At 35.6% G+C, this 14,555-nt stretch overlaps 1 protein-coding gene across 1 annotated transcript; it reads left to right on the top strand.

The window, feature by feature from the left end:
* The first annotated feature begins 12,029 nt into the window (after positions 1 to 12,029).
* LOC134661809 (lipase 3-like) lies at positions 12,030 to 13,354 on the top strand. The gene has a single exon (XM_063518002.1). It carries the CDS (start codon positions 12,030 to 12,032, stop codon positions 13,344 to 13,346), a length of 1,317 nt encoding a protein of 438 aa, XP_063374072.1. The 3' UTR covers positions 13,347 to 13,354.
* Positions 13,355 to 14,555: the final 1,201 nt, after the last annotated feature.

Genomic DNA, 14,555 nt, shown 5'->3' with positions numbered 1-14,555 from the left:
GAATTGACCCTTTAAATTTTCTTATTTAGTTTTTCTTGTTATTTGTTGCACTGTAACATTTTATCTTTTTTCTACTCCAGCACTTAAATGTGTCAATTAAATGACTGACAGTGATATCTAAAGCAATGTCATTTGAATGCTTTGTCTATAGGCTCATAAGATGACTGCTAGCAGTCATCTTATGAGTATAATACAACTGCTTTATTTTTTTTAAAGATACAAGTTCCGATCATCTTGATTGAAAGAGGTATGTTTTCATTTACAATAATAACTCTTTTTTTTTTTAAATAATAACTCAATTTTTTTTAAATAATAACTCTTTTTTTTTTAATAATAACTCTTTTTTTTTAATAATAACTCTTTTTTTTTTTTTTTTTTTGCTGCAGCTGTCATAGAAAAAGTAATGTATGCAACAGCTCATAATTGGTTCTTAAAATTCTCGGGTCTTTTTTTACAAAACTCGACTACGTCTCGTTTTGTAACTTCGACCCTTGAATTTTAAGTACCCTTATTATATCACTGTTGCATAAACTACTATTAATTTACTTGTTCATTCTTTTATTTATCTCACCATCCTTAGAACTTTATAGTAAAAAGAAACAATTGAGTTTTATAATAAAAAAGGATATCTATTTTGTATAACATTTCTTTATCAATATAAAGATATAGTTAGATTTGCTTATTGCCTGAATAGAAGCGTATAATTAGGTTAAATCATCTCTAGAACGTCTAGAATGAGTTCGAAGTAATGCAACGCCCAAACTTTAAGGGAGTATAATTTAAGATTGCACTCAGTCGCAATTAAAGTTTAGACTCGAAACAAACAAACTTTGGATAGTAGATCGGGATTCCAATTTTGAAGTGTTAAGCAGCGGAGCTCTTTCTTGTTTTACATGTATTTTATACGTACTTATATACAAATAATTCATAAACAAGTACACTACAGAGTTGTGTTAAGACAGCATGAAAACATTAAACCTGTGGGTTGAACAGTAGCGATATTATTAAATTGTCGAAAATAATCAAAAAACGGTATAATTCGCCTTTATTATCATGTCACTAGCATGCATGACATTGGCATGCTAGCCAAATTCAGATTATTATTTATTACATTTCTTACATGCACTTTGTCGTGCACAAAAGTTGTGAGAACATAATGTTGTCTCCTATCAACAAGGACTTTATCAACCAACACTCACTTCATAATCCTTGGGATCATAATAATTAATTCGCTGCCGTAGTACTGCATTGCAATAGTCTTTGCACCTGGCAGGGACCATCACCGGATGTATCATATTGTGTGCTCGGGGATGATATCCGCCACGCCACGTGTATCCTTTGCTTTCAAACTAATTTGTCTTAAAGGGCCTCTGCGCTGTTGATTTCGGCCCCACGCACGCCTCCCAAAGGTCCGGGTTCCGAGATATGGAAAGACGTAGGTACAAATAATGATGAATATTATTTACTGCACCAATAAAGATTTGCCTACATAGAAAATTTTACAATTAAGTAATGTAGGTACCGAACAACAGTCAGTCCTATCGCTATTAAGCGATCTCTTCCAGACAACCTTTGCTTGGAGTGATGCTAGAGTTGTTTTTTATATTCATATCTGGATGTGGTTGGCCTACGTTTAGTCCAGTCGTCACCGTCCGTTCAGAGTGAACCAGAAATTAGGCTCCAGTATTGAATTATTAATGTATTTAAATTCATGTTTTTCTTGCACTCAACTCTTAGATATATTAATTGTATATAAGCTTGTGTACATATATTGCAGGAGATTTTAGGTATCAGGTGTATAATATTTGGCATGCTGCAATTCAGCTAAATGTGTGATACTTTTTCAATTTGTAATATTTAAGACCTTTTGTTAACCACATTTTACGCAAATAAAGTTTACTTAAGGGGACGGTATATGACGTTTTCGATTTAGAGCTCACTTTGTGCAATCAATTTGTTCAAGAAATGTTTAATAACTGCATTAAATTATACGTAAATTTGTTCACGAAGAAGCCGTGTACCGGCTCTTCACGGCATAATATTTTTTATTTGCTGTAATTCTCTACAAATCGACACTAAAAGTATCCAAAAATCAAAATATGGAGTTCCGTTTGAGCAACACGCATTACAGTTTTGCCTTTAACAGTAATTGAGTTGTTGTGTGATTTTGAAAGCTAGATAACTAAACTAACAAATTATTATCTACTTATATTTTTACTCACAAATACAACACAGAAATTCAATCCCAAATGTAAACTTTCGTACAATTTCCATACATTGACGACATCACTCAAAATTCTTCTTCGGGTCAGATGGCCGCTGGCCTTGGATCGAAGCAGACGTGTACTTCGTCGTAGCTCGTTTTTGACATTATTTAGACATTTCATCATATACGCATACGAAAATGTATACCAGTAGATAAATTGTATTTCAAAAAATAGGGTAAATTAATTTATTTAAAATTTGATTTGTTGTTATTTACAGGTCGTAACGATCGAAAACAGCAGTAAACTATCCTAAAACAATACGATTACAATTGAATTTAAGTAACTTGTTCCTTCAAAACCCGCTTAAAATGAAAAAAGTTTAAAGACTCGTTTTACTGATTGGGATTGATTTTCATTATGCTGGTATCAATTTTGCGTCATTAAAAAAAAGTATATGACTTCTGTACGTCAATGACATTTGATGTCAATTGTAATCTTGTATTTACGTTAGAGAATATTATATATTCATTTAAATATTACTTACCTATTAATACGAAGCGTAATTCGTTTAATACCTGAAAGTCTTAGTGTCTACACCTACTTTGTTGCCGTTCGTTCCGTCTATATGTGTGCGATTACGTGCTGTTCTCAATAATCAAGAAACAAGCCATAATCTTCAAGAATAAAATAACAGCAAGACCAGCATTTAGTACTAACTAGTTTTTGCGGATTTGGAGACAAGAGATGAAGCTTACAGGCTAATACCGCTGCGGTCTGGTTATTGTTATGTGTATATATCGAGTATTATATAAATTTACTATAAAATAACAATGTTTTATTTCAATGACATTATGTGCGTAGGTATGTATGTTTCGGTGATTATAAGAATTTTGTCCACACAATAATTGTGCAAAGCAGAGACTGCATCATGCTTTCTTTACGGTATAAGCGGTATGGTACCGTTATTATTTATCAATACCGGTTCGTTTTGAAGGTAAAACTATACCGGTTGAAATACAAAGTACGGTACCGGTATAAAATTACAGCAGGGACAACCATTTTTATAGGTGTACAGTCAGCTGCAGAGAAAAGGTCCGACCAGATAGATAATTGTATGCAGGGGTGGTACCTTTTCTCTGCAGCTAGCTCTACCTAAACCATCATTGACCGAGCGTTGGCGAAGGTCTCCGTTTCAACTTGGGCAAAAATGCTTTCGTATGTCCGAATTCTTCTCCTTTGCATATCACATTTCTCAACTGATTCTCGTGAAAATTCGGTAGTCCGATATAATTATTCGGTTTCTTTTTTTTTTGAACAATTTAAAATAGGCAGAAATTGTCATAAAGGACTTAAGCGCCAGTAGGGTCTGTGACACTTAAGATCACTGCGATTATTAGGTACTTACTGGCCCCTATTTCACCACGACCACGGTGACAGGTGCGACAGTTGTCGACATCACTGTTGCTGACGTCACAGGCCTCCATAGGCTACGGTAACCGCTTACCATCGGACGGGCGATGTGCTTGTTTGCCACCAACATTTTAATAAATAAATAAACTCCATTATATTGCCACTAAAAAATTCTTATTTTGCGAAGCTAATGACAATTGTCACAAGAAACACGGCAACTGTATCGAAATTGCGACACAGAACTCATTTCCTGTCAAGACTTACCGAAAATTCTTTGAAAAATCTTGTGACAATTGTCACAAGATTTTTTTGCGAGAGAAATGTCTGTTTTATCCGATATAATAAAGTTTTTTTTTTAATAATAGGTACAATGACGGTGGCAAACACGAATACGGCCCGCCCGATGGTAAGCGGTAACTGTATTATTAAATTGTACAACGGGACTTAATCGCGTATCTAAGTTTTAAGATTTACCTCCGACGTTTCGAGGACGGCGTTGTCCCCGTGGTCTCGGAGAAGACTGGCTTAAGTTGACATCAGCATCTTCTAACCGCGCGAGTTTTTCGAACTACCCGCACTTGGTCTTGTTTATCCGCTTGAACGTTTTGCGGTTCCGTTGTACAATTTAATAATGTGTAAAAATCGTGAAAGTTTAAATCAGTGTTAGCGGTAACTGTAGTCCATGGATGCCTATGGCGTCAATAACAGCGATGTTTTGTCGTACCTGTCACCGTGGTGAAATAGTGGCCAGATTACGCCGCGCCGCGTGGAACGTGAGGTGCATTGGGGTAAATGCATACCATTCACTCAAGGAAAATAATCTCCCTTATAAGATCACTCGTGTGTCTGCCATTTTGTTAAAGCCAATTTTCACCGTAACTACTGGACTAGTTCAATTGAAATTTAGTACACATATGTCAAGTAAGGAAGTAGTAAGTCGGTGATCCGAAGATGAGTAACGTAAATAAATGAACTTTTAACTTTGCGGCGATTTTTGGTATCATGTGACATATCAGATATAATACATAATTATAAGTAGGTGAGCAAAAATGTACCATAACCTAACTCAGAATTGTATTACATAAATACATATACAAAAAATAGTTCAACGCCAAAAGATTAATGGAAGACCTATGTCCTATAATAGGTGAGTTGGTCTTAAACAAAAAATATGCAATAAAAATGTGTAACTGTGGAACCCATAGTGAATCCTACTCGTACATGATCGGTTTTTATATTATGTACCTATAAGATATTTTCTACTTTATACTTTATAAGTGTACCTACATAATATTTACTTATAAGCAGTTGTCACGTAAAATATTTGTAGATTTTTTTGGAAGTATGTGTCACATCATCATCATCTTCCTCGCGTTGTCCCGGCATTTTGACACGGCTCATGGAAGCCTGGGGTCCGCTTGGCAATTAATCCCATAAATTGGCGTGGGCACTAATTTTTATGAAAGCGACTGCCATCTGACCTTCCAACCCATAGGGGGTAAACTAGGCTCTTATTGGGATTAGTTCGGTTTTCTCACGATGTTTTCCTTCACCGAAAAGCGACTGGTAAATATCAAATGATATTTCGTACATAAGTTCCGAAAAACTCATTGGTACGAGCCGGAATTGCAATTCGCACGCTCCAGCGATTTTTTTGAAGTATGTATAGCACAAAAAAAATATTTAGAAATGTAACATTTAAGGTAGGTAATTAAAATACGGTATAAACATTATTGGAGAAGACTTGGAGGAAGTGTCATAGGGATCTACATTCGATGCGTGAAAAACAAGTTCTTTTGTCTAATTATAATCCATCGGCAATCACGCGAGCGCATAAAACGAAAATCATTTTTTTTTCACTCCCTAAAACTCCCTTAACCTAATAACAGTAAAACAAAAAATAAAATATAGAGGGTTACCAACCAGCCAAAGAATTATAAGTAGATATGTGCACTTATCCCAACGCACCTCACGTTCTACTCTGCACGGGGTTCATTGCCGCTCCTACCGCCGTAAGTAACTATCAACACCTACATTATCAAGGCTACGATCGAAGATAATCGCTTCAGCACTGAAATAATACCGGTGGAATACCGGTATAATATTTTTTATTTTAATTGTATTATTTTAATAGTGAAACAAAAGGGGTACATTAGCCAACACTGTTTCCATATATTTTCAAATTTTATTTTGTCCGCCTTAATTAAATTTTGCACCCTGCCGGAACTTTATTTATTTAAATTCTCATTTAATTGATTTTGAGCCTTATGAAAAGTCGTATAGAGTAGTAAATAAAATTTTACATCTGACTTAATGACATCTGGTTTTATTCGGTTTAACTTTAGAAAACGCGTATCTCGACAAAGCCATAATGTAGAAAATTGTCAACAACCAAATGAATTATTAGAATTTAAATACGTCACGTGTGACATGAACAGACAAGGAAAGCAAGATTAAATGTATTGTTTCTCTTTCTTCTTTCAATGGAACGCTTTTCCTAAAAGGAGGCCACTAAACTCAAAACGCTATCTTAAAAAAAACTTGATGGGTCAGTGACCTGTCCCAGTAAAGTGAGGTAGTGTGCGTGAAGTGCGCTTGTGTGTGAAATGGGGTAAATTGACAGAATCTGAAAATTTACCCACCTCTACCGTCACCTTAAGTACTTACTAACTTTTGGGTGTAGGATTGACATTGTAGTTTTTCTGTCTGTCTTTATATAAAAGGATATTTTCAATCTAGCTAATCAGCTAAGCTAGAGTCAAAAGTAATACTGAAATCACCTTAATAGTATTTTGTAATATGATTAAACGTGATGATTTCTTATTACCTATACGCTTATTTGTCTAGCTTTGTTATAGAAATGTGATATCAACAGTAATTAAACAAATTCCTTTGTACTCGTACAGTCACCTGCAATAGTATGTTATACAACGAAGGCCGCAAAAATATATGACACGATCTTATTTGTAAAGCCATAAGAGCGTGTCATATATTTTTGCGGCATTCGGAGAGTAACATATTATTACTGGTGACTGTACTCATAGCAATTAGTGAAATATGTAGTTGGTAGCTGTGTGCAATAATTTAGTAATGCTTGATACCGGAGAGGGATTGATGAATCAAAGCCGGTGCGCTCAGGTTGCACTCCGGTGGGCAGTAGAATAATCCGATTTGATGGTGGATCCGCGTATTTACTATTTACTACTCTCACCCATGGCTACTGGGGCAAACAATGTGTCTTGACAATTAGGTTTTAGTATTATTTTCCTACCTCGAGTTTTCGAGCGTTTACGAAACCAATTTAATGTAGTTTAAATTGACTTTAAGATGAAACAGGAGCCGAGGTTTAAATATTTTAGGTAAATATACCCGTCTCACTAACGGAAGCGGCTCCTAAAACTAGTGCGATAAGAACAAGGCGAAAAATCCTGCGTTAAAATCTCAAAAATCGAGGTTTCGTACTCGACTGTTTCCTCCTCCAAAACTTAACCAATCGTAACCAAATTTGGAAATCCAAATAATTATGAAATTATCTGTGTCGGACCGTTTTGATTTTTTGGCTAATTGATATCAGTTTTGAATACCACGCCTCTCATTGCGGCATAGTAAATTAGGCCATTTTGGCCATTTTTGAAAGGCTCTAACGCCTTAAAAAACAAAAATATCAAAAAAAGCAAAACGGTCCGACACAGATATTGACAATATTAATCTGTGTTGAAAAAAATATTGCTCTAGCTTCAAAACCCACGGAGGAAACAGTCGAGTACGTTTGTATGGAGAAATGACCACTCCTGTTGGCTCTTAAATACGATTTGAACATGGAAAATTAATTAACAATTTATAAAGAAACCTTTGAATTTGATTTCACGAGTATGCAACAGTTCCATATGCTTAATTTGGGAGCGAGGGGGCAACATCGCGCTTGAGATGCCTGGAAATGCCGCGTTCTTATTTGACTTTTAACTAGAAATTGACTATCTTATCGTTAGAAAAAATACTACATGTATTAATGTTCAATAACTTGTGCAGCTACTTAGTAACAAAAAAGTTGAGATGTCAATTAATTGTGTTGAAGATTAATTACTGTTTGTAACTAAAACCTTGCGGTTACTCTGCAAATATATGTAGTAGTTGCTCGCGAGAAAGATTTATCATTATCTATGTAAATAACTACATGACCTGCCCGTACTAGTACTACTAGTCACTAATAGTGTCAACACTGACCTTGTATCAAAAATCGGACATATAAAACGCGGTCTTATCTTTTTTTATATCCGTAATATAACGATGTGGCCTATATAACTATAATGCTTAGGCTAATTATAATTTTATTGTTGTGTACCGTCTGCATACACTTTGGCTGTTAATGAATTAGCTATCATTGTAAACTGGTTCGTGAAGTTTCTGTTGATGATTATTATTATTACTTGTGTTTCTAGAACCCATATTTTGTTTAGAAGGCAAGACATCGGTCATTTGAAAATAATTATAATCACATTCACGGAACTTTCCGGCCTCAATATGAAGGGTTACTATGTTAAAGTTAATTTGAAGGAAAGGTTCCACAAGTATGAGCACCTTTGTGTGATGTCTAACACCTAAACCTCTTCAAGTTTATTAGGTACACAAGCTTAACTACCGTAACACGTTAGATCTCCCAGGTCCAGCGAAGTCCAGTTCGTGCACAAGTCAAACAGTATTCCGGCGAGCGAGCGCCAACGAAATTGAGCCGGAATCATTTATAAATGGGGGGATAAACGGGAGGCATGAAATAGGAGGGGTAGGTGCGCCGCTGCATTTTGCATGAGTCGACGGTACCTATCTGTTGTGTTCGTTTACACATATACTTTACTACTATTCTGTAATTTAATATAAGCTATGGTAACTTGACGACTCTTTTGTACTCGTAATGTACAAATGTAAATTACGAGTAAATACGCATTTATTTTTAACAATGCAGGCTGGGTAACATTTCCATCAACACCCTTTCATAACTTTTTATCTCTGTCTGTGGTATTTGGTACTGTGTGTACTCTATGTGGTACTCTGTATCCAAAAATCCATGTCATCTACAGTAAAATAGGCCAGGGGTATTAAACATTGAAACGTGTTAGTACTTGACGCATTGCTCTTCTAGGTATGCCTACGTAACCTTAAAATACTTAAAATCCATAAGGTTAGTTAGAAAAAAAGTAGACCCTAGTGTTATTGTTAATATACGAGCGAGAGACTCACTATGGCCGAAACGTATCACTTTCAACTCGCTTCATAGTTACTTTCGAAACATGAGAAATGAAAAAAGCACATTGTGCAACGTGAGTAAGCGAGATTTTGTAGACAAGTTCTATAATTCTTTTGCTTTTAGGCATCAGGTAAAATAATTATGAGCATTTACTTAATTTACGTAAAAATATCATTACCCAACTTTTCCATTATATTTAAAACGAACATTATAAATGTTCTAATTAATCGACAGTGTCAATAACTAAGGGCCAATATTTTTAAAAGTAACACAATACGCTTCATAAATTAAGTAGTTTGCGACGATATCTGGAGTACCTAGTAAGTATCTTAAGTTTTTTTTAACACTCCGGGCTCAGAATTATAAGGTTGAATTTTTTATAAGGACGCAGGTACTAGGGGAGGAAGGGAGCGCTCCTGTAGTCGCTCTGCATTAGAGATGCCCCGAATAGTGGTTTTGGCCAAATACCGAATACCGAATATTCGGCATGACATGCGAACATTTTGAGTAATAATTATTATGAAAACTGATCGCCAACAAAGCTCAACGTTAGATGACGTTAGCTAAGATATATTTTTGTTGAAGAGAATTAATGAATAGAGTCAAACAAATCAGACTCATGATAAAAATAAAATGTTTTTAACAAACAAATGCTCAAAAAATGGTCTTCGTATTTAACAACTTTCCAAGAACACATTCTAAATATATTATACCTACATCGTTTTTGGTTATTTTTATTGTGCAATTTTTCTTTTTAAGTAGGTGCAACAGATATTCGGTATTCGGCCGAATAGTAGGCAACATTCGGCCGAATACCGAATATTCGGCAAAGTGGCCGAATAGGCCGAATACCGAATAGTTGCCGAATATTCGTGGCATCTCCAGTCTGCATATTGTATTAGATTTAAATTGTTTACGTCGTTAGGAAAGAAAGTTGTCCCGAACTGGACGAGAGGCGAGAAACTTCACCGAGCAACTCTATATATTTATTTTTTCCACACAGATAATCATAGGAATTGTTAGCTAACCACGCGCTCTCGTGGTTTTATTCAGTAATAAGTGCCTATGACTATGGGGCGTCATCATTGCTCGTCTCATTCGTTTTTCGTTTATTTCTTATTTCGTATCATTCTGTTTTCGTCATTCGTTCTTTATTCGTCTTGATCAGTCTTTGCCATCATCTTCTTTGGTCGTGTTTTGCTACTGGTATCTCTCATAATATGTCGTATTCGTTTTTTTTGGCTTCCGTACCTCCAAAGGAAAAAACGGAACCCTTGTAGGATCACTTTGTTGTCCGTCCATCCGTCCGTCTATATATCTGTCAAGACCCTTTATCTCGGGAACGCGTGGAGGACTGGAGGTATCCAGTTTAAATTAAAACCATAGGTATACTCAGGCCTACAGTCTCTTGAAGCTGTGAAAGAAAAACTTCTAAGTTAAGATAAAAAATATAAGGCCGGTTATGCCGCAAAAAACGCATATTTCGCCACTATCAAGGAAGTTAAAATTTATAGGGTATTTCCTATAAATTTTGACTGAACTAGAACTATGAAATTTGGCAAGTACGAGTAATATCGTCTTACACTACAACAGCACGTTTACGTTACACTACACGTTTCTTCAAACAAACGCGTCACTTTTGACACTTGTTTGACACTGACATATCCAATCCATATCATTTCAATCTCTAGTATTTGACGTATCTTAAAGTTTGAATATGGCCGCAAGTCCAGGGAAAATCTAAAAAACTATACATAATAATATGTAAAAAATAAATAAAATAAAAAATAAATTAAATTTCTACGGAATCCTCGGTGGGCGAGCCCGACTCGCACTTATCCAGTTTTTCGTCTTGGTCTTCCTTGGTCCCATTAGTCGTTGGCCGTCCTCGTTTTCCGTATAATTTGCAGGTCATCTTTAGTCACATTTATACTTCGTCATTTTCTTTTTTGCCCTTATATTGTAATTCGCGTTTGTAACGTTTATTAGTTTTTGAGTCACTGATAGTGTCAAAACTGACATTTACGCTATCGAGATCGTAATTTACTTTCTATACATCTTGTTTACACTAATATGCGAGTACGAGCGAGATGTATAGTATAGAAAGTAAATTACGTTCTCGACGGCGTTTATGTCAGTGACAAACTGATGGTAACCGTACAGGTAATATTTACCTGCCACCATACGGGTCCATACGTACGTCCAAAGAGAATAGAGTGTATAGACGGTTATTGACGTTATGGTCGTACTAAATTTCGTAGCCACAGTTTTTTACTGCCATCTTTCGACACGGGATTTACACTAAAAAAATAATGAATAAAAATATTATATATATTTTTATTCATTTTAATTTTTATGTATATGGATTATGGACAAATAAATTTTATATTTTTTAGGTATTCTTTTTAGGACGCCATATGACTTTGACCAGTTTGACCCATGTTATTTCACTGATATGTGTTAAAATAAAACTGTTAAATATCAAACGGTTTCGCCATCTACACGAGTATAGGCCAAAGGCCCCATGTATTCGTGTATATTTTTTTCTTAATTTTCCGAAGTAGGTACGCATTTTTCTTAGACTTTACTTATCTTATACGGAATTACATATATCTTTGATTCATCTATTCCACCTATCTCGAAATGCATGTATCATCATAACAATTAAAAAAAAAATGATCTAAGATACGAAAATTCGATAACCACTTTATTTTTTACTTAATGAATAAAAATAAGCGCATTAAACATACTTTTGGTCAATTTGAGTTTTTTTACTAGACTTTTTCCTAAATTCGTTTTAACTTTAGTGCGTCTCGCTCGTAGTCAACTCATCATTATTGATTATTGAGGTCGCGTTCATTAATGGCCGTCATTTAATTTACAAACATTATTTGCACTGTTTACATAATATATCTCGAGTTGGAATGTATTATTTATTCAATGTTATTAATACAATGCATCACTTTTTAATGGATCACAATAGATACATTGACTCATACTGCTCCTGGTTTTAATAATATAAATAGGAACCGTCGGTAATAGTTCCATTTAGACACTACACACGGTCAACCAATCTTGTCATGCAGATACTGTTAATCACGATAATTATTTTTATGAATTATAATCAACATGTGAAGTGTGGCTCAGTTTTTGAATTAATGTATAATAAGATGAGTGGGATCAAAGAATTTTTTCTTGCCACGTATACATCTATACGATCACGTATAGACAATGTTTTCCATTTAACAACTAACAACACAAAAAAGCAGTCACCAATCAACATCCGTCTTTCATCCATTCTAAGGAGAAGTAATCCACTGAGTGTGCAAAGCGAACCTGCCGTTCAAACTGGTGAAGACAACGCTTACAGACCGGCGCACATCCTGACTACTCCACAGCTCGCTGCTACTCACGGTCGGATTATCGAAACTCACGTAACGTACACTTTGGATGGTTATATCCTAACTTTACACCGTTTGTGTTCCAATAAAGTCTTTGAGAAAACTGACGACCAAAGTAAGAAGCGGATAATCTTGCTTCATCATGGGCTACTAGGCAGCTCAGCAGATTGGATACTACTTGGACCGAAAAAGGCATTACCGTATATTTTATCCGACGAGGGCCACGATGTTTGGATGGCAAATGCCAGAGGTAACTACTACTCGCGCGCTCATGTTAGTTTGAACCTTAACTCCGATGAATATTGGAACTTTTCCTGGCAAGAGATCGGTGAACGTGATCTACCGGCTATATTAGATTACATAAGGAAGACGAGAAACAGCACCGAACCGATTGATTACATCGGTCATTCGATGGGAGCGACGGCCTTATTGGTCTTGCTTTCAGTTGAACACAACTATAATAGATACATTAGAATTGCTTTCTTACTTGCTCCGCTAGCATTTATGGCACACACCCGCGGCCCCATGGAGCTGATGGCAACAATGGAAGCAACTTGGATTATAAATCTCTTGGGCACAAGAGAATTCGCACCTAATAGACGTACCCACGTACCCGGAAATTACTCCGACTTCATATCTAAATTGTGTAACGATTTAGATGTATTTTGTCACAATCCATTATTTTTTCTTGCTGGAAGTCCTTTGCAAGAAGGTACAAGAACGGTCGAGTCGACTGAACAACTCCAGGAATATATCCCTGCCGGTGGATCCTCGAAAACAATCATTCATTATCTGATGTTGATTGCCAGTAAAAAATTTCATCATTATAAAAGACCTGACTGGCAGTTTAAATTAAAATACATAAGCACTCCTATACTTATTTTAAGTTCAAATGACGATTTAATATCGAACGAGACGGATAACCAGATGCTGTATCTTTCTATTTTGAATCCAATGGGTCATATCATAATTAAAGATCAAAATTTTAGCCACACTGAATTTGCTTGGGGTTTCAATGCGGACTTACTAATTTATCATAAGATTAGAGATTTGATTGAGCTGGGCCCTGATGTTATAACAACGTAATAAATGACAGCTTTCTGTTTTACTTGTAATTTATAAATAATAACATTGACCAAGTCGTATCTCGTCAAACTAGTTTAGATGCTGTTTCTTGATTATAAATCTGTCTGCCAAACATTCAAAGTACATGTCGTTTGTTACGATAAATATATATGAATGCACTTAATGCACCAATGCAAGGAACGCACTACAAGGTCTATTTACATAAATTCTTTCTGTGTTGTGATGTTACGTCTGACAGACACCTACCTATGTGTTGTTACCACGTCGCAATTTAGCGACGTATCACTCTCTCTCTGTACGTACATGCGTAGACACACGCCTCGCGCGAGTGCAGCAATGGCAGCTGCTGCGTGCGTACAGGTAGAGTTAGAGATGTTTCGTGTTCACAGGACGTTAGGTCAGTAATATTATTATATCCCCATACTTGTTTACATATATTACTTCATAGTGTCTACCAGTCGTCACCTCAGTAAAATATTATACTTAAACTGAAGTTCTATTTAACTTGCGACGAAGCTGTGTCATGTTTTTCAAGCAAATTAAAGCGGCAATCAAGATTTGTCTGTTGTGCTTGCGCAAAACCGATTTGTTATAGCTGGTCAAGCAAATCTTGTCAGTAAGAAAAGGCAGGAAAATCAAATTTTCTATGGGACGATATTCCTTCGCGCCTACATTTTTCAAATTTGCCGCTGTTTTTCTACTGACAAGATCTGCTTGACCAACTATAGTTTCGGCGTTTCGGTCAGTTGTCTGATAGATTCCCTACTCCTCAGTAGAATGATTACAAGAATCCTACCTCAGTTGCAGAGGGTTAAGTATATATGAGCAATATAATATTGTTTTTTGAATTCTGTTAATATAAAGAGTACGTTCCTATAAGTAAATTAAGTTATTTTTATTTTATTTTATAAAAAAACTGATCGGCGATTGGTCCTAGTCACACCTGATGGAAAGTGAAGACAGAGCCTAAGATGGAGCTCACCGGTTCAGTAATAAAGTTAATTTCTTATTATTCTTAATAGTATAAGATAGCTCTACAAATTTCTGCAGTAAAGTTCTGCACCTATCACTTTAGTAAGTAAGTGTATGAAATGCATAATTGCCGCTTTACTTATTTTTAACCGACTTCATCATTTTATTTGTTGACCAATAAAGAAACTTATTTTGAGACAAGTCTTTGTAATATTATTTATGTTATGGCAAATAATG

Source organism: Cydia amplana, chromosome Z (genome assembly GCF_948474715.1).
Source record: "Cydia amplana chromosome Z, ilCydAmpl1.1, whole genome shotgun sequence".
Classification (NCBI taxonomy): Eukaryota; Metazoa; Arthropoda; class Insecta; order Lepidoptera; family Tortricidae; genus Cydia; species Cydia amplana.
The sequence above is the reverse complement of the archived record's forward strand: the minus strand, read 5'-3'. Positions and strand labels throughout refer to the sequence as shown.